Consider the following 27532-nt stretch of genomic DNA (forward strand, 5'->3'; position numbering starts at 1 on the left):
ATTTCATTCCGAATCTGCTAGACAGAGGATGATGACAGGTGGGGGGGGGGCAAATCTAAATCAAGCAAATAAATAAAAACACTTAACTAAAAGCAGAAATCGTAGAGTGGTTTGGACAGATTTTTTCTGCGCCGTTGGAGTCAAAAGAATATTTAAAACAACTTGTGGAGACATTTTATTCCCAATCTGCTAGACAGAGGATGACGACAGGTGGGTGTCCTGCACCCCCCCCCGACATAAATCCTAGCTACGCCCATGCTCCCAGGTAACAGTATAAGAGGCGGATCTCGCCTCCCCGCCTGCGATCCACAGTGGAATCGCCCTCTCCAGGCTCTCCTTGCCTCTTTTCCCACCCCCGGTGGCTGGGAAGAAGATCCACCCTTCTTTCCTCGGTGGATCTTGCCTGCCAGCCAGCCAGCCGGTGGGGGTGGGCAGCCTTCCCCTTCCGCCATCCTCTGGGCCGCATGACTGACAGAGGCGGCGGGAGGAGACACCCCCCCGGCTCTCCTTTCCTGCGCAACTTTAAGAGCGCGCCTGTCCCCGGCGCGCGTCTCGGCGGCAGTCGGCGCGCGTCTTCCTGGCGCACCGCTCGGCAGGGCCACGGCCTGGGAGGCGGCAGCAGGTACAGAAGCGGGCGGGGCGGGGTGTGGGGAGGCCCGGGGTGCCCCCCCGGCTTGGGACACCCCCCCGAACCCCACCTATGTCCGAGAAACCCGGCGGCAGCCCGCCAAGCCATATGTGGCCAAAACATCCCGCGGTCACCACCGGGGACCGGCCGGGCGCAGCAGCAGAGCGCCTATAAATAGCCGAGTCGTCGTCCTCCCTCCCTCCCTCTGTTGCGGGGAGGGAGGGAGGGAGGAGGCGACGCCCCCCAACGCGTCGAATTCGGGAGCCCCTTGGCTCGTGCGAAAGCAGTGGGGCCCCTGATGCGTGTATGGCAATGCCAAGACCAGGCTAGGCTAGGTTTGGCTGGAGTGTGGCAGGGCGAGACGCGCACCCGGAGGGAGCCTGCCTGAAAGTGGGACCCTGGAATGACAATACCCTTCAACATTTCTCCGGTAAAAATAGGAACGTCCTATTCAATTAATTATTATTATTATTATTATTTTATTTATGTCCACCCATCTGGCAGGGTTTCCCCAGCCACTCTGGACAGCTTACAGCACTTATAAAAACTTATTAAGGCAACCTAGTAAGATGGGCAGGCAAATAATAATAATAATAATTATTATTATTAATATTATTATTATTAATAATAATAATAATTGCCTGCCCATCTTAGTAGGTTGCCCCAGCCAGTATAATTTCTTATCTCCTTGGTCCAGGGGTCCCATAACCCCATACCCTCTGACATTTCTCTGATGAAAATAGGGACGTTCTAGGATCAGATTCTGTAAATCCGGGGCTGTCCCTGGAAAATAGGGACACTTGGAGGGTCTGGAATGGTCTCCTTTCAGACATTTTATCCAAACTCCTCCTGGACCTCTTCAGGAAGCAACCTGGCGCCAAAGAGCTAGGCAGGTGACTCTCTTTCCCCCTCCCCAATTCCTCTTCTGACAGGGAGATAAGTGGGGCGGATGGGCGGTGGACCTTGCCACCTTAAAAGCTTTGGGCATTGCAAGAGACGAGCAGGCAGGGCCAGGAGGAAAGTTGTTGGCAACCCTTTTGGTGCCTCTGCCCAACTCAGTGCAAAGTTTCTCTCTCTGTGTGTGTGTGTGTGTGTGTGTGTGTGTAGAAGGGACGCTTCTAAATAAATCTCAGCGTCCTGACAATAAGCTGGCCAATAATAGTCTGTTAGCGTACAGTAACAACATGCTTGAGAACTTGGGCGAGGGGACTCTGTAACTGCTTGGCATCCCAAAATGAGCAACGGACCATGCTGAATTGTATGTTTTCAGCAACTTGTCTTGAAGCATGTTTCAGGCTTTTAAATCTTGTTTATGCGCAGTAGGCTAGTTGTGCCCAGAAACCATGTGGCTTTGTGATGCATGTGAGGTACACATCTAGGGGCCCATACAGCTACACTGGTACTGTTAAATATGTTGCTTTGACCACCTCTGGATGCCGCAGCCAATCCTTGGTTTTGGAAACTGTGCTGTTTGATGGACTTTCATCTTATTTTTCCTGACCCAGGAAGAGAAGAACCTCCTGTTCTTTATGCCAGGATTGGAGACAGTTTCTCTTTGCCTTTTTTTAAATTTATGCACTCCCCAATAACCTAAGACAGTGAGTCATGAAGTGGGTGGGTTGCCATGCTGCAAGAGGGAATGTTACGCAGTGAAATGGTTGGCAGCCCAGTGTTGCCAGTTTTCTCAGATGTGCTCCTGTTCGTTGACAGTAACAACCAGAGCTGCCAGCTGACCAGAAGAAAACAGCCCAATTTGTTACTTTTGCAATAGGTAAAGGGATGCCTGACCATTAGGTCCACTCGTGGCCGACTGGGGATGCGGCGCTCATCTTGCTTTACTGGCCGAGGGAGCCGGCGTACAGCTTCCAGGTCATGTGGCCAGCATGACTAAGCCGCTTCTGGTGAACCAGAGCAGCGCATGGAAACGCCGTTTACCTTCCCACCAGAATGGTACCTATTTATCTACTTGCACTTTGACGTGCTTTCAAACTGCTAGATTGGCAGGAGCAGGGACTGAGCAACGGGAGCTCATCCTGTCGCGGGGATTCGAACCGCCGACCTTCTGATCGGCAAGCCGCAGGCTCTGTGGTTTAACCCACAGCGCCACCTGTGTCCCAGGTTGCGGTTAGGCATTGGTTAAATTTGGTTGGTGGAGGGGGTATGGTTGGCTGCCCCTCCAATGCTGCTGCTGCAAGGGTATTCTGTTAAAGGAATCCAGGGGCTTGCCATGCTCTTGTCCGAACCCCTGTCCAGGGGCTAGGGCCAAGCAAGAGCCCCTGGGAGCATTTGGGGAGAGGTGAGGGCCTGGCGCCCAGCTCTATTGTCTCCCCAAAATGTTTTCCCTTACTCACTTTCGCAGGCTTGCAGATGTCAGTTCTGTTCCTACCTCTAGGTGGGAACAGATAGTCGCGAACCAATGCCTAAAGAACCACTCACATTCTGTAATCAAGAAAGTTGTGGCCAAAAAATTATGCCAAAATCCTTAAACAAAAATTCTGTCTGAATTGTGTTTTATTTGAGGGTGGCTTGGGGACCTCGAGACGCAACTGTTGCTGGACCACAACTCCCATCATCCTCTTGAGTACCAGCCATGCTGTTGGGAGCCCAGCAATATCTGGAAAGCTACAGGTTGCCCCATCCCTGCTTGCGTGGGTGGGTGATACTATAGAGTTTGTTTTCTTTTCTTTTTTGCTTCAGGCAAGACTTAAGCTCCCTCTTCCCCCTGGTTGGTTGGTTCCCTTCATCTATTAATAAATAATAATAAAGAAAGGTGTTCAGGGTAAGAGACAAAAGATCCTTTTAGGATAACACAGAGCTTCCTGGAGCAGAGATTTTCAAACTGGTCTGCGGCCCAATGATGGTCCATTCAGGTATTGGCAGAAAAGTTGTGAAATGGTTTTCTAGCTTTCCTATCTACCTATTCTGATGGTGGAGATTGAGGTTGTTTTGGCCAAGGCTCACAAAGTCCTGGCCTAGAACCATCTTCAAGAGTAGCCCTATATAAAGCACATTACAGTAGCCCTGATAGGAGGTTACTGGAACATGCAGAACAATGGTTTGGCGCAACTGTTACCATTGATGTGTGTGCTCATCTGGCAATCAGGTCTTGGCAGGGTTTAAAATCTTACTAAACCTCTTTGATCACTGAGATAATGGTGGGGCAAAATAACTGCATGTGTGTGCCCAAGGAACAGCAGTGTCTCTAGTTCGGCCTCGGTCCTGTATACCTGAAGGAGCGTCTCCACCCCCATCGTTCAGCCCAGACACTGAGATCCAGCACCGAGGGTCTTCTGGCGGTTCCCTCATTGCGAGAAGTGAGGTTACAGGAAACCAGACAGAGGGCCTTCTCGGTAGTGGCACCTGCTCAGATGTCAAGGAAATAAGCAGCTATCTTATCTTTAAAAGACATCTGAAGGCAGCCCTGTTTAGGGAAGTTTTTAATATTTAATGCTGTATTGTTTTTAACACTCGATTGGGAGCCGCCCAGAGTGGCTGGGGAGACTCAGCCAGATGGGCGGGGTATAAATAATAAATAATAAATTATTATTATTATTTTTATATTCTGGGCAAATCACCTCCTGCTCTCTCCAAAGCCATTATTTGTCTCAGCCTTTCTTTGGCTTGTCGTACAGTTTTGTTCCAGCCGGAAGAAAGGGGGAAAGCATTTGAAACAGCTGCGACTCAGATGATTTATGAGATATTTGCACCATTTAAAAATCATTGCTCTGTAACTTACAACTTGTTTTTGCTGAACTTACGTGCCGGTGTAGTGCCCTGTAAATCAAACTTGCTACACAGCGTTATGGAATGGCAATGCTGGGGTTTGGACAATTGAGTAGTAGAAGGACTTGTTTATTTTCTTTTTCCATACATTCCGGCAGTTTAAAAGCAGCCCTCTTGGATTTGTTGGGATGCTTTTATTTTCTTCTCATTTAAGCTCGAAAGCTTCTGCCCTCAATCAATGGAGTGTTACATTTCTACATATAAGGCGTCTTGGTCAACTAAGACCTTCCTGGGGCGCAAGCTTGGGCAGTGGGTCTGGAGATCCTGGGCCGCCTAGATTACAAGACCTCCATCTCAGCCTCGCTGGTGTGGTCCAAAAGAAAGCAGAGCAAAATGTTTGGCACCAGCTTAGCTGCAGGAGTTGCTGGAAGGAGGCCTTCAAGGCGCCATCCAAACATCGTAGGGGCGCCATTCCAAATTACCGTATTTTTCGCTCTATAGGACGCACGTTTTCCCCTCCAAAAATGAAGGAGAAATGTGTGTGCATCCTATGGATCGAATGCAGGCTTTCGCTGAAGCCTGGAGAGCCAGAGGGTTCGGTGCACACTGATCTCTCTCGCTCTCCAGGCTTCAGGCAGCTATCCGCAAGTCTTCTGAGCGCGGTGGGAGTTTCCACCGGGCTCTGAAGGCTTGCGGATAGCAGCCTGAAGCCTGAAGAGCGCAGTGCCAACTCCCTGGGCTTCAGGCAGCTATCCGCAAGCCTTCAGGCTCCAAAGGCTTGCGGATAGTAGCCTGTTCTGGGGGCTGGGGGGGGGATTTTTTTTTCTTTATTTCCCCCCTAAACACTAGGTGCGCCCTATGGTCCGGTGGACCTATGGAGCGAAAAATACGGTAGCCTTTTATTCTCCTGAAGATACCCTGCAAGGCAGCAGAGGTTTAGGATTAAGGCTGGGCGATATCAACCTTTCAAAATTGTGACGTTTCGGCAGCCAAACATCAAGATGTAGTGAGAGATCACAATGTTGAAAAGCAGAGGGAAGAACAACCTGCCCCTGATGCAGCCAGGGTAGGTTTGATTTAAATCAAATCGATTCAAATCACGATTTAAATCACTAGTCAGTAAGCCTTGATTTAAATCACTATCCACTAGCACTTGATTTATTTTTTTACAGAAAGACTCATTCTTGCTGGTATCATCTTAATATTTACAACCAGATGAAGGTTTCCTTTTTGGAAAAATAAATTTTCAGAGTAGTTTTTACAGTTATATCAAAAATTACTGATTTGGTTCTAGTATTAGAAATACATAGACCGATAATTATGAAATTATTGTGAGGTTTAATAAGTTAACTGTTTATATTTGGACAGCTTTTCTGGTGTACTTTATTGGAAGGAGAAAAATAACCATTTCCTTAATAACAATTTATTGAACTAAAACAATATTATAGCATATGTATCCATGTTTGTTAACTGATGTGGTTGTTGTTTTTATTTAAACAAAACCTTACACTGAGTTTTAGCACACATGGAAGGCCTAAAACAAATCCTTGTTTCCTGATGAATAACCTTTGGACTATAATGTAACTGAAATAGAAGCTATCTTTAGAAAGATTTTTCCTCCAAAAGCATTTTACATTAAAAATCTGATTTAAATTTAAAAAATCTGATCTAAATAAAAATAATCCGATATAATTTTTTAAAAAATGATTTTTTGATTTAAAAAAAATCATTGATTTTTATCTACCCTGCCTCTTACAGAGTCACTTTTATCTGCATATAAAAATATTAAGTCATGCCATGCTAAGGAAGATGTTTGGTTTTGATTGACCGTTAAAGAAATGAATTAGAGTTAACTTTTCTGCAGTGTTTTCAATAATATTTTATACCAGAGGTCTAAACTTAGGTCAGCGGTAGCTTTTCCCTGTTGCAAAATATTCAGCCTGGTTGCAACCAGTGTAAATGTTATGAATTCTTTGGATTCTGCATTAATGTCTTTGAAAACAGATAATAAAAAATTCTTGGCATTTTTGGCAGTATTGTGTTCCCCTTCCGTCTGGTTTAGAAGCAGGATAGAAACGTTTTGAATAAATGAATGTTTAAGAATGTGAACAGTTCAGCAATACAACCAAGCGCTCAAGTGATAGATGAGTGCTAAGTTAGATTAGTGATGATGACATTGGGTGGTATTATTATTATTATTATTTATTTATTATTATATTTTGAATTTTGGGACGCGGGTGGCGCTGTGGGTAAAAGCCTCAGCGCTTAGGGCTTGCCGATCGAAAGGTCGGCGGTTCGAATCCCCGCGGCGGGGTGCGCTCCCGTTGCTCGGTCCCAGCGCCTGCCAACCTAGCAGTTCGAAAGCACCCTCGGGTGCAAGTAGATAAATAGGGACCGCTTACTAGCGGGAAGGTAAACGGCGTTTCTGTGTGCTGCTCTGGTTCGCCAGATGCAGCTTTGTCACGCTGGCCACGTGACCCGGAAGTGTCTCTGGACAGCGCTGGCCCCTGGCCTCTTAAGTGAGATGGGCGCACAACCCCAGAGTCTGTCAAGACTGGCCCGTACGGGCAGGGGTACCTTTACCTTTATATTTTGAATTTATATACTGCCCTATACCTAGGGGTCTCAGGGTGGTTCACAGAATATACCGGTAATCAAGATATAAAACCACAAAATACCTAAAAAATAGAAACAACAACCCAATAGCCCCCTCCCCCCCAAAAAACCCCCACATTTTAAAAGGGCATAGGATGTAAATCAGATCAACCAAAGGCCTGGTTTAAAAGGAACATTTTTGCCTGGTGTCTAAAAGTGTATAATGAAGGCGCCAGGCGAACTTCCCTGGGGAGAGCATTCCACAGGCAGGGGGCCACTGCAGAGAAGGCCCCTTCTCGTGTTGCCACCCTCTGGACCTCTAAAGGAAAAGGGACATGGAGGGTCTCAGAAGATGATCTCAGGGTCCTGTTAGGTTCATATGGAAAGAGGCGGTCCTTGAGGTATTGCGGTCCTGAACCGTTTATTAAGCACATTTTTTCATTTTTTTATATATGAATTTTTATTAAGTTTTTCTTTAACAAATAATTTTGACAACCATGTTTACCAATTTACAGTTTTTGAACTTCCACCAGTACCTCCTTCAATCATCCATTTTTCATATCTTTACACATTTTCTATGTAGTATTGCCGATTTGATAATAACCTTCCATCTCAGTTTCTTTCTTACAATATACCTTGGTTTATCACAAAGCCTCTTTAAAACCCACTAGCGTTGTCTGTTCATCACATACAGTTTTCAGATATTCCGTAAACTTTCCCCAGTCCTCAATGAATTTGTGATCTTTCTGATATCTAATTTTTCCAGTCATTTTATCCAATTCTGCATAATCCATAAGTTTCATTCTCCACTCAGTCAAGGTCGGTAGTTCCTCTTGTTTCCATTTTTGGGCCAATATTAAGCACATTTTTACTCCAGGTAGACCTTTTGAAATTACTGGACTGACCTTAGTCATATTAATTTATTTCAATGGGTCTACTCTGAGTAACACTTAATTCAGGGGTCAGCAACCTTTTTCAGCCGTGGGCCTGTCCACTGTCCCTCAGACCTTGTGGGGGGCCGGACTATATTTTGGAGGGTGGGGAATGAATTCCTATGCCCCACAAATAACCCAGAGATGCATTTTAAATAAAAGGGCATATTCTACTCAAGTAAAAACACGCGGATTCCCAGACCGTCCGCAAGCCGGATTTAGAAGGCAGTTGGGCTGGATCCAGCTCCTGGGCCTTAGCTTGCTTACCCATGACTTAATTGAATACCACCAATTGAGTTTAGATGGCTTCTTCATGTGCCTCCTCTGCAAGAGGTATAGAGAGTAGCAACATGAGACCAGGCCTTTCCGTCACTGGCTTTCCACTTGTGCAATATTGTCCCTAGAGAGCAGGGCTGGATTTAGGTTTGATGAGGCCCTAAGCTGCTGAAGGTAATGGGGCCCATTATTTGTCCAGCCATCCTTTGTTAACAACAAACTGTCACTGTTTTTTGTGTTGAATATACGCTATATAGTAATTTATGGACCTAATAGGTATCTAAAGCCATTTGCACAGAACAAATAGGAGCCTACACAACACAAAACATTGTTGCTGTATGTAGGTTTTAATTTATTTGTTTTTTATCTTATACAGTACTTTGGAAATGTACATCCAGGTTTTATTCCTTTAAACTTTTTTGGGGCCCCCAAGAGAGTGGGGCCCTAAGCTATAGCTTGTTTAGCTTATACGTTGATCCTGCACTGCTAGAGAGACCTGCTTTGCACCTTCATTACAGATCTTTAAGCACCAGGCAAAAACATTTCTCTTCTCCCAGGCCTTTGGCTAATTGAAGCAATGTATGGCCTTTAATGGGATGCAGGTGGTGTTGTGGGTTAAACCACAGAGTCTAGGGCTTGCCGATCAGAAGGTTGGCACTTCGAATCCCCGCGACGGGGTGAGCTCCCGTTGCTCAGTCCCAGCTCCTGCCAACCTAGCAGTTCAAAAGCACGTCAAAGTGCAAGTAGATAAATAGGTACCGCTCCGGCGGGAAGGTAAACGGCGTTTCTGTGTGCTGCTCTGGTTCGCCAGAAGTGGCTCAGTCATACTGGCCACATGACCCGTATGCCGGCTCCCTCGGCCAATAAAGCAAGATGAGCGCCACAACCCCAGAGTCACAGAAGCCATCCCAGGGTTTTATTTGATCCCAGAATATCCCAGTTTCCCTTTTTCCTCCCCTCCATCTCTTGGAGAACAATTAAAAGTGGTGTGTGTGGATAGGTGCAAAAACAGAGTCCTGTTTATACTGAAAATAAAATACCTGCACAAAAAGAATTTTACAAGATGGGTGTGAGGGTTCCCCTGTTTCTCTGCACTTAAAAAAGTGTTGTAGTCCTGTGGCTTACCAACAACACCATGTTTTCCTTGAGTACCCATGCAATCCACACTGTAGGACATAATTTCTGTGGGCATTCCAGGATGTGTGATGCAGCTGAAAAGCAACGGAGACTCTCAGACTCTCATTTAAGGGCACAGAAAGTCATCTACATCCCTAAATTTCAGGAAACTTTGCCCATCCATCCCAGAGTCATTGGGGGTATCTTTGCCTCCCCCACAAATTGCCAAACGACAACAAACTCTACTGAAAATTGCAGCGCAGGACTAATAACTGTAAGTTCATCAATCTATTGTTGATTCAATTCTTTAGTAGAGTTGAGCTCTGGCAACTGAACCAACTGCGAAACCAAAAATGGGCCGGATTCAGCTAGCGGGAGTCAATGCAGCAAGTCCTTCTCTCCCCACACTTCCCCCCAAATTGGCTCTGAGGAAGGGGGTCAGGAGACCCACTAGAACAATTTGGGACAGGGTGTGTGTGTGTGTGTAAGATGGTTCCATTGGCCACTCAAGGCTTGCAGTCATAGAACTAACATGGTAGCACAATGTTTAAATTCCATCTTATATTTTGTACTTTCTCTATTAGAAACATACAGCTTGTATATTAGAGAGAAGCTCTTGAGAGCAAGAATTCTCCAAGATGTCGTACCGAAAAGAACTAGAGAAATACCGAGATCTGGATGAAGATCAGATCCTTGGAGCGCTGACAGAAGAAGAGATCAAGATGTTAGAGGATGAACTGGTGGACCTAGACCCTGATGTAAGTGATTTTAAAGAACAGGTCATGTGATACTTCTTGAATTGTGTGAAAACATCTACGTCGGGCATCCTAAGCAATGAAATATAAATAAATAGGGGACCCTTCTGCTACTCTTTGCAGTGGTAGACCATCTTTGGATCTGCTTGGGCTTTCCTTCGCCCTCTTTCCCTCCCGACTCTCCTTGGACGTGAGCCAGGTTTGATACACAGTCTATTTTGGAATCTTACACCTTCGCTGTCTGCTTAATTTGAAGCAGACTCTTGCCTGCAAATGTCGGCGCCACGCTCTGTTTGGTGGTGTCAGGAATACTAGAATTGCCCCCTTGGTTCAGATCATAGAGTCATAGAATCTTGTTTAGATTTTCCTTGGCAGTCACTCCTGATTAAAAAGATGCTGCTTTAATTCCTTTTGATGATCTGCTGTTGCTACTGGGAAACTGAGACATGGTTTAAATGTTACGTGAACGAGCCTTGGCCTCCCCTTTCCCTCTTCCCCTCCAGTACACCTGCGAGGAGAAGATTGGAAGTACAGTACAGTCGTACCTTGGCTGTTGAACAGAATCCGTTCCAGAAGTCCTTTCGACTTCCGAAACTGTTCAACAACCAAGGTGTGGCTTCTGATTGGCTGCATGAGCCGCTTCGGACGTTTGGCTTCCAAAAAACTTTCGCAAACCGGAACACTCACTTCCGGGTTTGCTGCGTTCAGGAGCCAAAACAGACGAGTACCAAAGCGTTTGACACCCAAGGTACGGCAGTAGTTTGTTCTGTGATGCTTCCCCAATGTAACTACGTCATTGCCGTCTGGAGAAGCACAGCACACAAAAAAACTGAAATGTTTGTGCTATTAAAAAGTTACAAGATTTAAGCAGGAAGCTTCAGGGCAAAGTTGTATGTTGACTCCGAAACATTTGGAGGTGCAGACAGTATTGAAAGAGGGATCGCATATAACTGACACAATGCCATTGTTGGCACAAAACATCATAAATGCACAAGAAAAAGCACATCTGGAGGAGCTCTAAGGTTCTTTTGTATTGTGCTAAACCAGGGGTCAGCAAACTTTTTCAGCAGGGGGCCGGTCCACTGTCCCTCAGACCTTGTGGGGGGCTGGACTATATTTTGAAGGGAAAAAATGAACGAATTCCTATGCCCCACAAATAACCCAGAGGTGCATTTTAAATAAAAGGACACATTCCACTCATATAAAAACACGCTGATTCCCGGACAGTCTGCAGGCCGGATTTAGAAGGCGATTGGGCCGGATCCAGCCCCTGGGCCTTAGTTTGCCTATCCATGTGCTAAACTCTCTCTTAGAGACACCTTTCATACTAAGCTGCAAAGGTGTGCTGTTTTCTTTGGGTAGGGGGAGTCTGTTGCTACTTTTGCGTGTTTCCACTCGCCTTCTTCCCCACGTACAGTAAGAATATTTGCCAATATGTAAATACCACAAAAATGTCCATTGTCTCCATGCTGTTTTCGCCGCGCACGGAAGCCAAATTTGTGAAGAGGAATTAGTGATTTTTGTGCCAGAGACAGCCATTTCTCCGGTAGGGTTGAAATGTAGACCTCCTACATTCGTGATGGGATAACCCAAAATTATGCACTGTGGGTGGAATACAGCTTTCCATCGATGTAAGCGTTTTGGCTTGTGAGATGGAACGATCCTCCCCCTCGCACACTTTTCAGAGAGTTCTCACCCCCACCCCCAAGCCAGTGTTCGGGGGACCTGACAGAATGAGAGGGGGGACAGAGCCCCATTGCAGAAGCCCTTCTATAGGGCTTCTGCTGACAGCAGGAGCGCCGTCTATAGGGGGCAGAAGGGGTTTCAGCCCCCTCAATATCTGTGGGCAGGCGGCTGAACGCCTCCAATATTGAGGGCCCCCCAAACGGATCAGCCTTCCACCTGCAAACATGTCAGGAGCTCAGCCTACACTCGAGTAGGACCCTGGCAGAGACACATGCCCGACTGGCATGTTCTCCCCTTCCTGTTCGATCGTTCAGGAGCTTCAAAAGCTTTCTTCAGCCCGAACATCACAGCGACCAATGCCAACAAACATTGGCACACTTAGGGATCCACAGAGTTTTCGCAGTTGCGTGACAGACCTCAGCAACTCAGCATTTTGGCTAATCTACTTTATTTACATACAAACACACACAGAGCACTGCAACATGGCTCCCTCTCTCTCTAGCATCAGACAGCAACGGGGAAAAGAACAAAGGACAATAGTCCCACTTCATGGAACACAGTAACACAAACATCCTGTCTCCGTAACTTCCCACTCTGTGGAGTCAAAACATATACCGTCATGTGATAGACAAAAATTCCATGACTGCAATCATGGAGCAGGAATTCTAACAAAATACGCCCTCCCTGTTGGCGTGCCGGGCAGGGGGCAGGATGCGTGGAAGATCACCTTCCAAGCTTCCCATTCCCCACCGCCGACCCCCAGATTGCGCATTATGTGCATATGACATCATGTGATGCCAGGCCCCCTCTATGTGGGGGGGGGCAAGTGGGCGCCCCTGGCTGACAGGACCGATTAATTGAATCCCAGCCAGAGAGGGGAATGAATTGTGGATTTGTTTTATTTTTCAAACTACTTCTCTCTCTTTTTTTAAAAAAATAAATCTTTAATGTTTTAAAAAATACAATCATACAACAAAGGTAAGCATAACAAAGTTAAGTACAAAGTAAAAAAAAAGAGAAAAAAAAGATTCGTCACATCAAAAAAGGCAAAGAAGGGTTTGAAAGTAACGAGAAAAAAGAGAAACGGCAATAAAAAGAACCAAATGTTTATACAACATTATGTCTTATCCAATAAAGTTTTCTGTTCTCAATGCAATGTAGCTGAGAAGTCCTGTGAGGACTAGGCTCCTTCAGGGATATTACAGGAGCCTTCCCTCAGTGTGAGATCTTAGAAGTCTTCTCCTTGTGAAATCTAAGGGGAAGTGTGTTGGCAGCATGCTACCCACCTGCTTCCTAACAAGTAAACCTGCCACCAGCTCCCCCTGTTCCAGTCAGCAGGTGCAAAGAGGTCTATTTGCCACACAGACATTTATTCCAGTTCCTCTGTACTGAGAGGTCAGAACAGTGGCAACAGATTTACTCACAGATATTTATTTTTATGTTTTTGAACTGCCTGGCATTCATGGTGGGAGATGCAAAACCAGTAAAGATGGGGGGAAAATGGAATGATATGTTCTGGAAAAGGGTCATGGCTGGCTGTTTGGAACCCTGGAGAGGATCACTCCACGCTGCGACATTTTGTTGCAGATTCCACTTACCTCTTTAAAAGGAACTTACCTGGTCATCTTCCCTACACACTGTGGATACAGTCAGGTGGGCACAGTCAGTGTGCGGTGTTTCAGCGGTATCTTATATTTAAGAATATGGGCTGACAAGTGATGGTGATGGTGTGTTTTCCCTCCCCTTCTCCGAAATCTAGAATGCATTGTTGCCTGCAGGAATGAGACAGAGAGATCAAACGAAGAAAACACCCACGGGCCCCTTTAAAAGAGATGACCTACTCGCCCATCTGGAGAAGCAGGCAAATGAGATTAAGGACCGAGAAGATCTGGTTCCTTTTACAGGGGAGAAAAGAGGTATGAGACAGTCAAGTAACTATGTCCGGGTGTTTCTCAAGTTTGGGGTACGTCTTCTCTGGATTTTCAGTTAGCCCCACTGAATGAATCAAGGTGATGTTGAAGGTTAAATCTTCTTTTTTCATATACCATTCCTTTCAGTAATGGTTGCTCAGGCCAACTTCCCATTGACTTGGCCTGGTTCGCACATCACATTAAACCATAGTTCTTAAAGCAAACCATGGTTTAATGTGAGTGTGCAGCCTGCTGGGGCACACTATTCAAAAGTTCTCGCAGCGCTCCTCCCCTGCTCCTGCCATACTGTGGACAAAATATAGCAGAGTGCAGCATGCCATGTTATCCAGATGTTGGCTTCTGGTTTCTTTCCACCCAATAAACCCCGAGTGCTAAGCCACGGACAAACCTTGGTTGCCACTAACGGCACGACAAGCCAGACTCTTGACTTGCTCACATGCTGCTCACTCACATTAAATCGTAAGTGTGCTTTAGGCCACTGTGTCATGAGAGATGCATTTAGATTGACGTTCGTATTGGGTTTAGGAATGCAGGAAATTCATAACCCGTCTCCAAGATTATATCCACTAGTGGCCAAAACTGTGGAAACCTTTTGGGGGAAATGTATTTCCGAGGTTTGATGGCTCATAACACTCTTTCTTTTTGGAGTAATACCATAAAATTATATATCAGTGGGAAGATAATTTAATGGAGAATGTAACGCAACAAAGTTTGTTCAGTTATCTGCATTCTATTAAAAGTTATAGCCAAATAACCAGAAAAAGGAAGCACAACTTGCTTAGGTTGATATGCAGTAGATTTCCTTCATTTGAATGTAGCCAGTGCTTTTTTCTGGGGGGGACGCAGGGGTACGCATACCCCTAAACTTTTTGTGAAACTAAGTTGGGCCTCATTGAGGGGCAGTATTTCAATATGAGTAGGAAAATGAGAGTACCTCTAAACATTTTTTTTAGAAAAGAAGCACTGGATGTAGCCATTCTTCTGCTTGCACTCGGGGAGAGAGAGAGAGAGAGAATGAGAGAGAGAGAGAGAGAGAGAGAGAGAGAGAGAGAGAGAGAGAGAGAGAAAGAAAGAGAAAGCCATGAGACAGAGGGCTGATTTAGATGTTGTGCTCTCCATGTGGAGACTGTCAAAAAAGCCCTTCCCTACGGGGCTGGTCTGTATGGGGCGAGTCGCATTTCAAAGGGCCTTGCCCTGTTTGGCACATCACTGGCAACACCACCGCTGGCATTTCCGCTTCACAAACGATTGGCCAATCACTTGCTGCACTTGCTGCAGATCGCTGCTGCTAGGAAGGGATTATAAAATGTACATGGGCCCACAGTAGTCGGAGTCATGGGGGTGCAGGTGGCGCTGTGGTCTAAACCACAGAGCCTCTTGGGCTTGCCGATCACAAGGTTGGCGGTTCTAATCCCCGCGACAGGGTGAGCTCCCGTTGCTTTATCCCAGCTCCTGCCAACTTAGCAGTTCGAAAGCACGCCAGTGCAAGTATATAAATAGGTACCGCTGTGGCGGGAAGGGAAACAGCGTTTCCGTGTGCTCTGGTTTCTGTCACGTTGTGCCAGAAGCGGTTTAGTCATGCTGGCCACATGACCCAGAAAGCTGTCTATGGACAAACGCCGGCTCCCTTCGCCTGAAAGCGAGATGAGAGCCACACCCCATAGTTGTCTTTGACTGGACTTAACCATCCAGGGGTCCTTTACCTTTTTATTTTTCTTTAGTCGGAGTCCCTACTCCTGTGAAAAGGCAGCATCCCATAAATGTTGAGTAGCCAGGATAAGCTGAATTACATGTCCATGTTATGGCTGAGTCCAGGGAAGGCACAGCTGCCTTCATGCGTCTGATCTAGCAATGCTCTTATGTTTTAATTAGACATGCATGGTAGCAAAATTCCATATTTCAAGCTTCCCTGAACTCTGGACTAGGTGGGCTTTTGTTTTGATCCAGTAAGGCAACTCTTCCTTTACAGTGGTACCCTGGGTAAAGAACGTAATTCGTTCCAGAGGTCCGTTCTTGTCCTGAAACTGTTCTTAACCTGAAGCACCACTTTAGCTAATGGGGCCTCCCGCTGCTGTTGCGCGATTTCTGTTCTCATGCTGAAGCAAAGTTCTTAACCCGAGGTACTATTTCTGGGTTAGCGGAGTCTGTAACCTGAAGCGTATGTAACCTGAAGTGTCTGTAACCCGAGGTACCACTGTATGTGGTTGCCAAACACACACTGTTTGTCCCATCAGCCCTTTTATTTTGGAATATATAGTGACACACATTGAACGTTACTGGAAACCCAGCATTTTCTCAATTTTAAACCCGCTCCATAATCCCTCCTCCCCTCCTTCATTTCTCCTTGGAAGCCCAGCCAGCCTGTCACCTGCCACTTGGGAGCACTAAACCCAGGTAAACGTTGGAAATCTGATAACCAATGAAACAACAGGAATACACATATCATAAGAAAAAAGGGGGGTCACACTCTGAACAACACAAAACCACAAAATCAATCTTTGGAAATTTTCTTAGCAATATATCTAAGATCAGCTTTGCGCAGTGGCAGTATCGTAGCCAATGAGGTTAATCCGAGGCGCGATTATTGCTAATTGAAAGCAATATATCTAAGATCAATAAAATGGAGACCGGGGAGTGGAGTGGAGTGATTGTACCGGCGGCATTTCCCCCCAAAATTACATTTTAAGTCAAAATTCCTATTCCCTGATGTTAGTGAGCATGCGGATCTTTGCCTCTGTAAAAGTCCACCCTTTCTCTTCTTTAGTACAGTGGTACCTCAGGTTACATACGCTTCAGGTTACAGACTCCACTAACCCAGAAATAGTGCTTCAGGTTAAGAACTTTGCTTCAGGATAAGAACAGAAATCATGCTCTGGCGGCGCAGCGGCAGTGGGAGGCCCCATTAGCTAAAGTGGTGCTTCAGGTTAAGAACAGTTTCAGGTTAAGAACGAACCTCCGGAATGAATTAAGTACTTCACCCAAGGTACCACTGTATATGCTTTTTTAAAATCTAAAGTGACTAGACAGGGCAGTACCATAAAGGATTTCTAAAATTATTTTTTCTTGATCTCGAGAGGCAACCAGGGAGCAGTTGGTTCTTTGTGAGGCCTAAATTTAGCCACGCTCAGCCTTCGAGCGGCTTTCGGGATAGCGTGGTCTTTGTTCTCCTCTCCATTCTGCGTCGCAGGGGCAGCAAGGACAAAAATAGCCCCAGTGTCACATTCCATGCCTGGAGCAAAGAGTATGCTATCTCATTTACAGGCGTCTCCCAGATTGTTTTCTTTAAAAGTGCCTGGTTTTTTTTTCTTTCTTCAGGCTGCTCGTGTTTTCACTATTAAAATTTTGGTGTGGATCTTTCAAAATCCAGCTTTTATAGAATGTTTATTGAACTTCTCTCCCCCCCCCCCCCTTTTAGTGGAAAAATAACTAAACAGGTATTAAAAATAGATAAACTTTCCCCCTCTAACCAACACCACCTTGTAATCTATGTATTTTTCCTTACAATTTACCGTATTTTTCGCTCTATAAGACGCACCAGACCACAAGACACACCTAGTTTTTGGAGGAGGAAAACAAGAAAAAAAATATTCTGAATCCCAGAAGCCAGAACAGCAAGAGGGATCGCTACGCAGCGAAAGCAGCAATCCCTCTTGCTGTTCTGGCTTCTGGGACAGCTGCGCAGCCTGCATTTGCTCCATAAGATGCACACACATTTCCCCTTGCTTTCTAGGAGGGAAAAAGTGAGTCTTATAGAGCAAAAAATACGGTAGTGGTTGATTGTTCTATACTATTTTCAACCCTTTGTCCCTGCTCCTGTGTGTGTGTTTGTGTGTGTTTACTTTGAAGATTTTGCTGAAAGGACATCTGTAGGAGGTCACTGGTTGCACCCAGAGCTGCTGAGGCTCATTTGACATAAGTAGGAAACCGAGCCTTCGGTATAATGGGCCCCCTCTTGTGGAATGCTCTTCCGATAGAGATTAAGCAGGCGCCTTCTGAACGAACTTTCAAACATTTGCTGAAAACTATTCTGTGCTGCCAGGCTTATGCAGACAATTAAGAAAAACATCCTTTGTAAAAGTCAGCTGCTGACCTTTAAATTTTTTAATAATTTGTTTGTCATTTTTAAAATTGTATTGTTGTTGGTTTTTTAAAAAATACAAAATTGCAGTGTACAATTATTTTTATAAATAAAATAGATATACAAGATTACATATCTCCTATCTATCTGATATCAGAGTGCCATCGTTACTACTAAAAGCCCTACTAAACAGTGCAATGGTGCCTCGGTTTTTGAACGCCTCTGTTGACGAACATTTCAGAACTCGAATGCCATAAACCCGATAGTAAATGCTTCCATTTTCAAACATGCCTTGGAAGTAGAACGGCTTCCGCTGAGTGTATATGTTATCTTTCTCAATTTTCTCTATTAAATTTGCGAACGCCCTTTGCGCCTTGGTTTTTGAACATTTCGGAACTCAAATGGTCTTCTGGAATGGATTACGTTCAAAAACTGAGGTACCACTGTATTGGCTAACCCACTTTCTTTAACATTAAATTAGTTATCAAACATCTCTTTCTTCCTTTTTTCCAAATGACTTAATTGGGATTTAGTCGTCCCCAGTTTCAGATACTTTTTACAAGTGTAGGAGGTTTAAAGTTTTGAAAGTGAGATGAGAAAAGCCATGGCCTGTTAACATAATAAGCAAAAATAAGATCATTTTGGTGCGAGGTAAGGCTATACATATCAAGAGTAATAAAAAGAAATTGTTATTTAGGGGATTTGAATTTAATTCTAAATTATATACCAGAAACATGTGAGATTTCAAGAGATCAAAAAAAATGGATGTACCGTGCCATATTAGAAGCAAAAAAACTTGTTTTGATGAATTGGAAGAGCCACAAAAAGATCCCATTGAGCACGTGGATTGACAATATGGACAGACTAGTTACATACGAACGAATTGCATATCGACTCAAATTAATAATGGATGAATATGAAGAAATCTGGAAGGAACACTTAAGCGATAAGACGGAAAGTGGTGGGAAGTAGGGGGAGGAGAGGTGGGGAAATATTGTTAAAAAGGTGTAGTTATAGGTATATCAGTACTCACATCTGAATTGTTAAATTGTGTTATTAGTGTTATTGTGTTTTTTGTGGTTGCTGTTTGTATTGAAAAAAATGATTAAATAATTTTTTAAAAAACATAATAAGCAAAACGGGAAGAGGATAAAACCAGGGTTCTGGAGTTTGAGTGAATATCTGGCGAAAACACAAAGTGTCCCTCGCTTGTGGGGTGAGCAGGGAGAGAAAGGCTGAGCGATGTGCTCAGATTATTTGGCAGATGAAGGTGGTTGGGCGGCAGTAACAGTACCTACCCTGCCGGCCTTCACACAACAAAAGCCCCCTTAGCAAGCCTGCCTTGTGCCCCATGAGCTAGCCTGCTCTCTGGTGAAAGAGCCTGTTGCCAGTTTTGAAGTAGGATTCAGCTGTCAGCCTAGTCAGGCTCCGTACACGAAATGGTCAGGAGCCAGGGAGCGCCGTCCTGTCCGTTGCCTCAGGCACCAAAATGTCTTGAGACATCCCTGGGGGATGAGCCTGGCTCCTTCTCAGCTTTGCAACTGAAACCAGAGATGTGCATGCCAGCAAATCCAATGCTGGCACAGCTGACAGACTTTGCCTCCTCATGGCGTTGAGTACCTTAATTTTTTTAAGCACCACATAAAGTTCATGAGTTTGTTCACCTTACAAATTTTTCAGCGCAAAACTGCTCCAGAAGGTAAGAAAGGTTCCTTAATGCCTAGGAGGTGGGCAGCCAGTCATGCACGACCGACTTTTCCGCTTCAGCCTTGAGGAAAGGTATTTTTGGAGAATGGGGCTGAATGCAAGGAGGGTGTTTCCAGAGTAGACCTTCTGCTCTGAAAATAGGTAAAAAGTCAAGGACCCCTGGATGGTTAAGACCAGTCAAAGGCAACTATGGGGTTGGGGTGCTCACCTCGCTTTCAGGCCAAGGGAGCCAGACAGCTTTTTGGGTCATGTGGGCAGCATGACTAAACCGCTTCTGGTGCAATGGGATACCATGATGGAAGTCAGAGCGCACGGAAACGCCATTTACCTTCCTGCCACAGCGGTACCTATTTATCTACTTGCACTGGCGTGCTTTCGAAGTGCTTGGTTGGCAGGAGCTGGGGCAGAGCAATGGGAACTCACCCTGTTGCAGGGATTCGAACCGCCGACCTTCTGATCAGCAAGCCCAAGAGGCTCAGTGGCTTAGACCACAGCGCCCTCTGAAAATACTGCACTGCTTGCTACCCTTTGCTATCCACTGATTGTATATCCTGTTCTTTTATGTACTTTTGCTTAATCAAAACATACATGCATCCCTGTCAGTAGGATCAAATTTGAACATTTGGGTTGGGACACAGTAGCTGTTGTTCCTGGTCCTACACATTCTGTTTACTAGGGTTTTGTAGCAAGGAAACTTAAATCCCTGTCGTTAAAGCAATTGCCACGAGGCTGATGGCCCTTTTTGTATTTACAGGAAAAATTTGGGTCCCCAAGCAGAAAGCTATAGATCCTGTTTTGGAAAGTGTAACTCTGGAGCCAGAACTGGAGGAAGCACTAGCAAACGCCTCAGATGCTGAGCTCTGTGATATTGCTGGTAAGACACGAGACTGCCTACATTTGACTTTCTTTGTAATTATCCTTACCGGTTTGGAAGCCACCTCACTACGTACAGTCTGTATGTGCTGCTTCATCCTCCAGTTTTGAGTTTTTTTGGGCGGACTGTTCTGTAAGTTTACAGCAAAAGCTGCCTCTGGACAGCACAGAATGACTAACTCATGCGATCTCACAGGTTATCTCTTCCCATCCACAGAGCAATTTTGAACCTGTTTTTTAAATACAGGGTGTGACCGGAAAGTTCGGTGAATGGTCACAGAAATTGGACAGCGAGAAATATTCGAACATACATACTTTACAGGCCTTCAAAGCAGGCCCCCTCTGATACAATGGACCATTGACAACGTACATAGAAACGTTGGTAATTCCTGGAGAAGTCCTTTTTCGTACTGCTTTCAGTTCCCTCATCACAGCAGCTGCTTGGACGTGTGAAATGTTGGAAAATCTGTGCCCTTTCAGCGCATATTTAAGTTTGGGGGTGGGAATCCGGTGGGGCCATTGGTTTACAGCAGGGGTTTGAGGGAAGTCACAGCTCAGAGACAGGAGAACAGAAGAATTGGGAAGTGTTAGAAGAAGGGGGGGACCGTGGCAGGGCAGCCAGCTGACACTTTGTCACTGGAGAGTATTTCTGATTCCCCTTCCCCCAGAACTCGGCGTTCAGGAACAATGGAATCAGAGACATTTGACCCCGGGTGGCCACCGTAAGGGAAAACGATGCTGCTAGGAAGGAGGGAGGTGGAGCCCCGTTTGGAGCAACACCATTGTTAAGCCTTGTTGCGTTCTTTTGTCTCTCGCTATTAGAATTGAATAAAACTCATTAAACAGGACTCTACCTTGTTTTCTCTGCTCTTGTTGCAGCCGGGGGAGGAATAGCTTTCCCGAAACCTTGACAAGTTTGGACCTAAGCTGAGGCGCTAATGCAGTCTACCCTCTAACCCTGTTTGCTCTCCAAATGTTGATGGACTACAACACCCAGTTTCTCACTGGCCTTTCAATTTCTCATTGGCCTTCCCAGTTTCTCATTGGCCTTCCCAGTTTCTCATGGGAATTGGAGCCCAGCAGTATCTGAAAAGCACTTGCCTAGCGCAGACTGTCTTGGCTTATTTCCCTAGAGTTCGTATTAACACCTGACTCGCTCGTTTCAACTAAAATCCTCTTTCCCCCTCTGTTCATCTCATTTTCATGCTCTTTTACTGAATCCAACCCATTCCTTCCTCCTTAAACTGTGTCTTGTTTTTTCCAGCCTGCTGTCTGTTCCTTCCCATATTCCCATGACATCATCCATCTCACTAGAAGCCGCAGAGGGACTGTAAGAGAACCTTGCTGGTGGCCTCGTGGCCCTGCTTAGGAATGCTTTGGTCCTGCTGCTCTGCCCTGCCGTCCAAAATGGTTTTGCTGCTTGGTCATTTTGTATTTGCAAAAAGCTGCCTGCCCACACTGTCAGTTAGGGCAACCACCATAATAAGCCAGCTTACCATTTGCTTAGGTGCTTTCTTTATTCACAGACAAGCTGCCGTATTTTTTGCTCTATAAGACTCACTTTTTCCCTCCTAAAAAGTAAGGGGAAATGTATGTGCGTCTTATGGAGCGAATGCAGGCTGCGCAGCTATCCCAGAAGCCAGAACAGCAAGAGGGATTGCTGCTTTCACTGCGCAGTGATCCCTCTTGCTGTTTGGCTTCTGAGATTCAGAATATTTTTTTTCTTGTTTTCCTCCTCCAAAAACTAGGTGCGTCTTGTGGTCTGGTGCGTCTTATAGAGCGAAAAATACGGTAATCAGCTGAAGCAAAGACTCAAGAGGTTCAGGGCGCCTTGTAATAATTCAGCCGTGTGTCCCTGTGGCCTGTTCTTGGCTCCTCAGGAGCAGGCGCAGTCGGTGGACCAGCTTAAACTTGGCAAAGACACTCCTGTTGTCACGTGACTGACACTCCAGCAAGCAGGAGGGGAACGGTGCATTGTAAAAGCCCTATGTAATCATCTGCTAAAAGGCAGTCCCACATGTCTGCAAATGTGTACACGATCCATTTGGGGGCAAATAACGCTGACTTCCTCCTGCCTTTGAGTAGCATATATATCACGGATAAGATTGTACGGTTGTGGGCTAAAGCCTGTGTTCCTTTCTTTCTGTACTTGAATAATGATGGCTGTTGGTAAGAAAATGAGTTTGCCTGAACCTTACTAACTGGATGTCTTACAATAAAGTTTAACATGATATCCATTTCCAGCGCATGTTTATCTGGAAGTTAAGGCCAAGTGGGCTTATTTCCCTAGGAAGCCTAATTAGGATTGTATCCTTAGTCAGGCTTATCAGATGAGTTTATTTAAAATTATTTCAGCCATTTGAAACTTCCCCTAATTGAGCATATTTTTTTGAAATGAATGTTTTTAAAAAGAGAGATGGTTGCAGGCCCTATTTTTGAAGAGGCCTTTCCCTTTTTCTCCTACACTGAAGCAAAGTCTTCAGTATAGGAGGAGATGCAACTAACTGACATGTAATACTCATAGAATGAATCAGTTGAGATCAGATTGCAGACATGGTAACGATAAATTCTAAGCTCCTCTCAGGTTTAAGGCTACACAGGATGTTGCATGTTGCCAGATCATTTGCCAGAGGAGAGACCCAGCTGTTACTGAATGTATTTCTGCCTGCTTCTGAGTGCATGCCATAGAGTGAATTACATGGACAAACTCTGAAATCAAGCCAATTCCAAGTCTTCTTTGTTCTGACAGTAACAGGAAAACTTCACACACATTTTTTCCCCAGTTCTATAGGTGGAACACCTCCCAGACAAACTAGAGTCAAAGGGTCGCTACTCCAACAGTAATTTGTTGCAGTGCGCATGCAATCCACTTGGCAGACTAGTCATTTATGACATTTTGCCAAATGGTGAGGGTAATTTTGCTCCTTCCTTTGCTGCTTCCCCCAGATTCCCCCCGAATTCCCCTCGATTTCTGAACCGTCGCAGTAAAACTCTCCTTAACACTCGGCAGGATCGACTTTTCACCAAGTAGCAACTTGTATAACACTTATGGTTTAGTGCAACTTGCACAAGCTGGAATGAGCCGAAGCAAAGCCACAGGCTCACAGCACCTTCTGCATGAATGGGGAGAAGACTAATGCAGAGTTTAGTTTCACTTTCCATGAATCCTGGTTTATCCCTACGTAAAACAAAACTGGATAAACAAACAGGATAAACATTACTGACCAGAGTTTTGTTTTAAATCACAATTTCTGGTTTGTATGTAGGGATAAACCAGGATTCATGGAAAGTGATAAACCAGGATTCATGGAAAGAGAAGTAAAACGCTACAGAAACCAGTTGTGCAAGCGGACTAGAGGGGGAAGCATACAAGCCTGAGACTTTGCTTGTACAGTCGTACCTTGGAAGTCGAACGGAATCCGTTCTGGAAGTCCGTTTGACTTCCAAAATGTTTGAAAACAAAAGTGCAGCTTCTGATTGGCTGCAGGAAGGTCCTGCAGCCCATCGGAAGCCCCATCAGATATTCGGCTTCCAAAAACAATTCGCAAGTTGGAACACACGCTTCCGGGTTTGCGGCATTCGGGAGCCGAAATGTTTGAGAACTAAGCTGTTCAAAAACCAAGGCACGACCAAGCTCATGCTAAACCACAGTTTAGCATTACAGGCGAAGCAGTAAGTTGCTGCATGCTAAAAGATCATCCGTGGTCAACCAAAGTGACTATTGAGAAACATGGAATTGTATCCTCTCACAATTTTTATGTAAATTATGTTGAGTCCCACCCAGCGCATTGGATCTTCTTGCATTGTCCTCCGAGTCCACCCAAAATGTGAATAACATAATCGACTTGAGTTCTGCTGTTTCGTGCTTTCCCCCCTTGCCTTCTATGTATCTTGGCCAGATTCTCACTTTCCCAAGAAAGGAGTTTAGTTATTTTGCTTAACTTGTTTTGTTTTATGTCTCTCCTCTCTCATGTAGCTATTCTTGGCATGCACACCCTGATGAGTAACCAACAATATTACGAAGCACTTGGAAGCACGACTATAGTCAACAAGGAAGGTTTGGATAGTAAGTAAGATTTGCAGCCACATGACATATTCTGGACACCTGAGCCAATAGGTGTAATGTTACTGGTACTTGATGAATGAATGCATATCCTTGAGGTGAATCATCACCAATGTATTTTCTTGGCTTTGTCTTTGGAAGGGCTAGTGTCTTCTCCATGATATTCTAGGAAGATTTGTTGTCTAGTGTTCCAATTCTAGGCTTTTTTTATGAGAGAGCAAATTCCTCTCTGGGTGGCCCAGGGATCATCAGGTCTGCTGGCTGGGAAGGACTTGTTATCACAAGTGTGGGGACCTTTAGGTCCTCCAGATGTTGCGGAACTACAACTCCCATCAGTCCCATTGAGTATGTGAATGGTTGGGGATAATGGGAGTTGTAGCTCAGCAAAATCTGCTGGGCCAAAGTTTCCCCACACCTGCCCTTTCGGCAGGTCTAACGCTGAGTAAACATTCTCCTCTTTCCATTCAGGGAAGACCCATCTTCTGAGGAGGTTTTGATTTTTCTTTCTTTCTTTGCTGCTTAGTTCCATTTGTCTTTTAAGTGGTATAAAGGTGGCACCACCATTCACCAGTATTGGGGGGTATGGGACCCAGCTGGAATTTGAATCAGGGTGAAAATGCACAGGAAGAGGTACTGAGGTAAAGGTAAAGGGACCCCTGACCATTAGGTCCAGTCGTGACCGATTCTGGGGTTCCGGCGCTCCTCTCGCTTTATTGGCCGAGGGAGCCGGCGTACAGCTTCCAGGTCATGTGGCCAGCATGACTAAGCCGCTTCTGGCGAACCAGCACAGCACACAGAAACGCCGTTTACCTTCCCGCCGGAGCGGTACCTATTTATCTACTTGCACTTTGACGTGCTTTCGAACTGCTAGGTGGGCAGGAGCAGGGACCGAGCAACGGGAGCTCACCCCGTCATTGCGGGGATTCGAACCGCCGACCTTCTGATCAGCAAGTCCTAGGCTCTGTGGTTTAACCCCCAGCGCCACCCGCATCCCTAAGAGGTACTGAAGGAGGTACTAAATATGGGTTGAGGCTAGTGCTGCAGTGTAATGTAAGGCAGAGGTGGACTCAGCCAGCAGTTATGAATGGCAGAAATTCTCGTACAGGCAGCAATATTGGGAGCGGCGCAGGATAGCCACCCTTGATTTAGGAGGAAAGTTGAAAGCTTTTTAGAAATACCTGCTTGTGCATAACCAAAGACAGAATCGAAAATCATTTCTCTCCAACCACACTTACTATGCTTTTGTGGTCATTTAGTGAGCCTTGTTGTGAGCACATTACACTGTTTATGTGCTAAAACTATCCTGTGCCATTTCTGTGTAGATCCAATACCAGAGAATCAGATTTCCTCTTTTATTCGCCAAATGAAATGAAATCTGGCGAAACCAGTATGGTTACCAGGAATCTGAAGCTGCAGGGCTCAGATTTGGAGTCCTGAGAGATGGGCACTAGCTTCTTTCTCACACTAGGAGAACTGGTCAGAGGAAGAGAGATTGTAGGCCTTTTCTTTGTTTATTTGTTATCCTCGTCACACTACCCCTTCCCATGCAGGCATAATCAAGCCCACACAATATAAACCAGTTCCTGATGAGCCCAATGCAACCGACGTAGAAGAAACCTTGCAAAGAGTGAAAAACAACGACCCGGACCTTGAAGAAGTTAATCTCAATAATATAAAGGTAGGAATTCCTTCCATTCATCAAATAGCGGAATGAATGTAAGCTCTGCAAGAGCATTATGGTAAAGGTAAAAAAGTAAAGGACCCCTGGTCAGTTAAGTCCAGTCAAAGGCGACTATGGGGTTGTGGCGCTCATCTCGTTTTCAAGCCGAGGGAGCCGGTGTTTGTCCACAGGCAGCTTTCCGGGCCATGTGGCCAGCATTACTAAACCGCTTCTGGTGCAACGGGACACTGTGACGGAAACCAGAGTGTATGGAAATGCTGTTTACCTTCCCGATACAACAGTACCTATTTATCTAATTGTACTGGTGTGCTCTTGAACTGCTAGGTTGGCAGGAACTGGGATAGAGCAATGGGAGCTCACTCAGTCGCAGGGATTTGAATAGGCTCAGTGGTTTAGACCACAGTGCCACCCACAAGAGCATTACAGTGAAGCCTGTGTAGGAGAAATACCTACAGATCATATCACTGGCTTAGGCCGGGTCTACACAGACAGTAGAATGGACTGATCACGTTGTGTTTTCCTCAGTGTGTGTAGTTATGATGCCCCCCCCCCCCAACAAAACAGAACACACTGCCATTGGCTGCTTGTTTCTCTTTCGAAGGACATTCCCATACCAACTTTAAAAGCCTATGCTGATGCTCTGAAGAACAACTCGTACGTGAAAAAGTTCAGCATAGTAGGAACCAGGAGCAATGACCCTGTCGCTTATGTAAGTATTAGGCAGATTACTTTCAGCTAATCTTCTCGGGGACGTGTTTAATGGGACTGTCTCCTTTAAAGACGGCCTGCTGGATGAAGACGTGTCAACATGCAAGTCCTGTGTCAAATATCTCTTTCATAAACTGGAAATAAGGTTATGGCAGCAAATGGAGTTAAGCACAAGGCCCTGGCCTTTTTGGGTCTGCACTCAAATATTGAAAAATCTCAGAAACTGTCCCAGGCACCACAGAATACCTGTTTCACTGGCCTGACAAGCTATTGCTTTGGTCTGATACAGCAGCAGGAATCTTAAGTTCTTACAACAATAAAATAAGCTTTCTAGTTATTGATGATGATCTTATTACTTCTTTTGTTTATTATTATTTATGGAAGGCATTGGCAGAAATGCTAAAAGTCAACGGTGTATTGAAGAGCTTAAATGTGGAATCAAATTTCATTTCTGGATCAGGAATTTTGGCGCTCGCAGAAGCACTGCAGGAAAACACGACGCTAATTGAGCTCAAAATTGACAACCAGGTAACATAAAAATCCGTGTCCGTTCTGTTATACAAGGAAGCGCAAAATAAAACGTTCTGCTTCATGCTCAGAAGAGAAACAGAAATGTTGCATGGGGAGAATTAAATAAGTGACACATATTTTGTAGATTGTATGCACAGATGAGGAATGAAGCAAATTCATCCAGTAAAGACAGGCCTAATGGCTGCATTTGCACTTAATGCTGAGCCATGGTTTGTTTTAACCATGGTTGGTTCAACAAACCACGAGCCA

The 27532-nt window shown here is 45.2% G+C and overlaps 1 protein-coding gene across 5 annotated transcripts in view; it reads left to right on the plus strand.

The window, feature by feature from the left end:
* Nucleotides 1-387: 387 nt before the first annotated feature.
* TMOD1 (tropomodulin 1) overlaps nucleotides 388-27532 on the plus strand; it is a 34775-nt gene continuing 7630 nt past the window's right edge. For 2 of the 5 annotated variants that reach the window (XM_081894632.1, XM_081894633.1), the window contains exons 1-8: nucleotides 388-622; nucleotides 9855-10028; nucleotides 13471-13627; nucleotides 20182-20301; nucleotides 24277-24366; nucleotides 25914-26041; nucleotides 26646-26753; nucleotides 27137-27280. In XM_081894632.1, the coding sequence (XP_081750758.1) occupies nucleotides 9909-10028; nucleotides 13471-13627; nucleotides 20182-20301; nucleotides 24277-24366; nucleotides 25914-26041; nucleotides 26646-26753; nucleotides 27137-27280 (867 nt within the window). In that variant the 5' untranslated portion in view covers nucleotides 388-622; nucleotides 9855-9908. Of the gene's footprint in view, nucleotides 623-876; nucleotides 1059-9854; nucleotides 10029-10635; nucleotides 10774-13470; nucleotides 13628-20181; nucleotides 20302-24276; nucleotides 24367-25913; nucleotides 26042-26645; nucleotides 26754-27136; nucleotides 27281-27532 lie in introns of those variants that run through there. The other 3 variants (XM_081894630.1, XM_081894631.1, XM_081894634.1) reach the window with 3 other exon arrangements.

This window comes from Podarcis melisellensis (genome assembly GCF_964234715.1).
Source record: "Podarcis melisellensis genome assembly, chromosome: 17".
NCBI lineage: Eukaryota > Metazoa > Chordata > Lepidosauria > Squamata > Lacertidae > Podarcis > Podarcis melisellensis.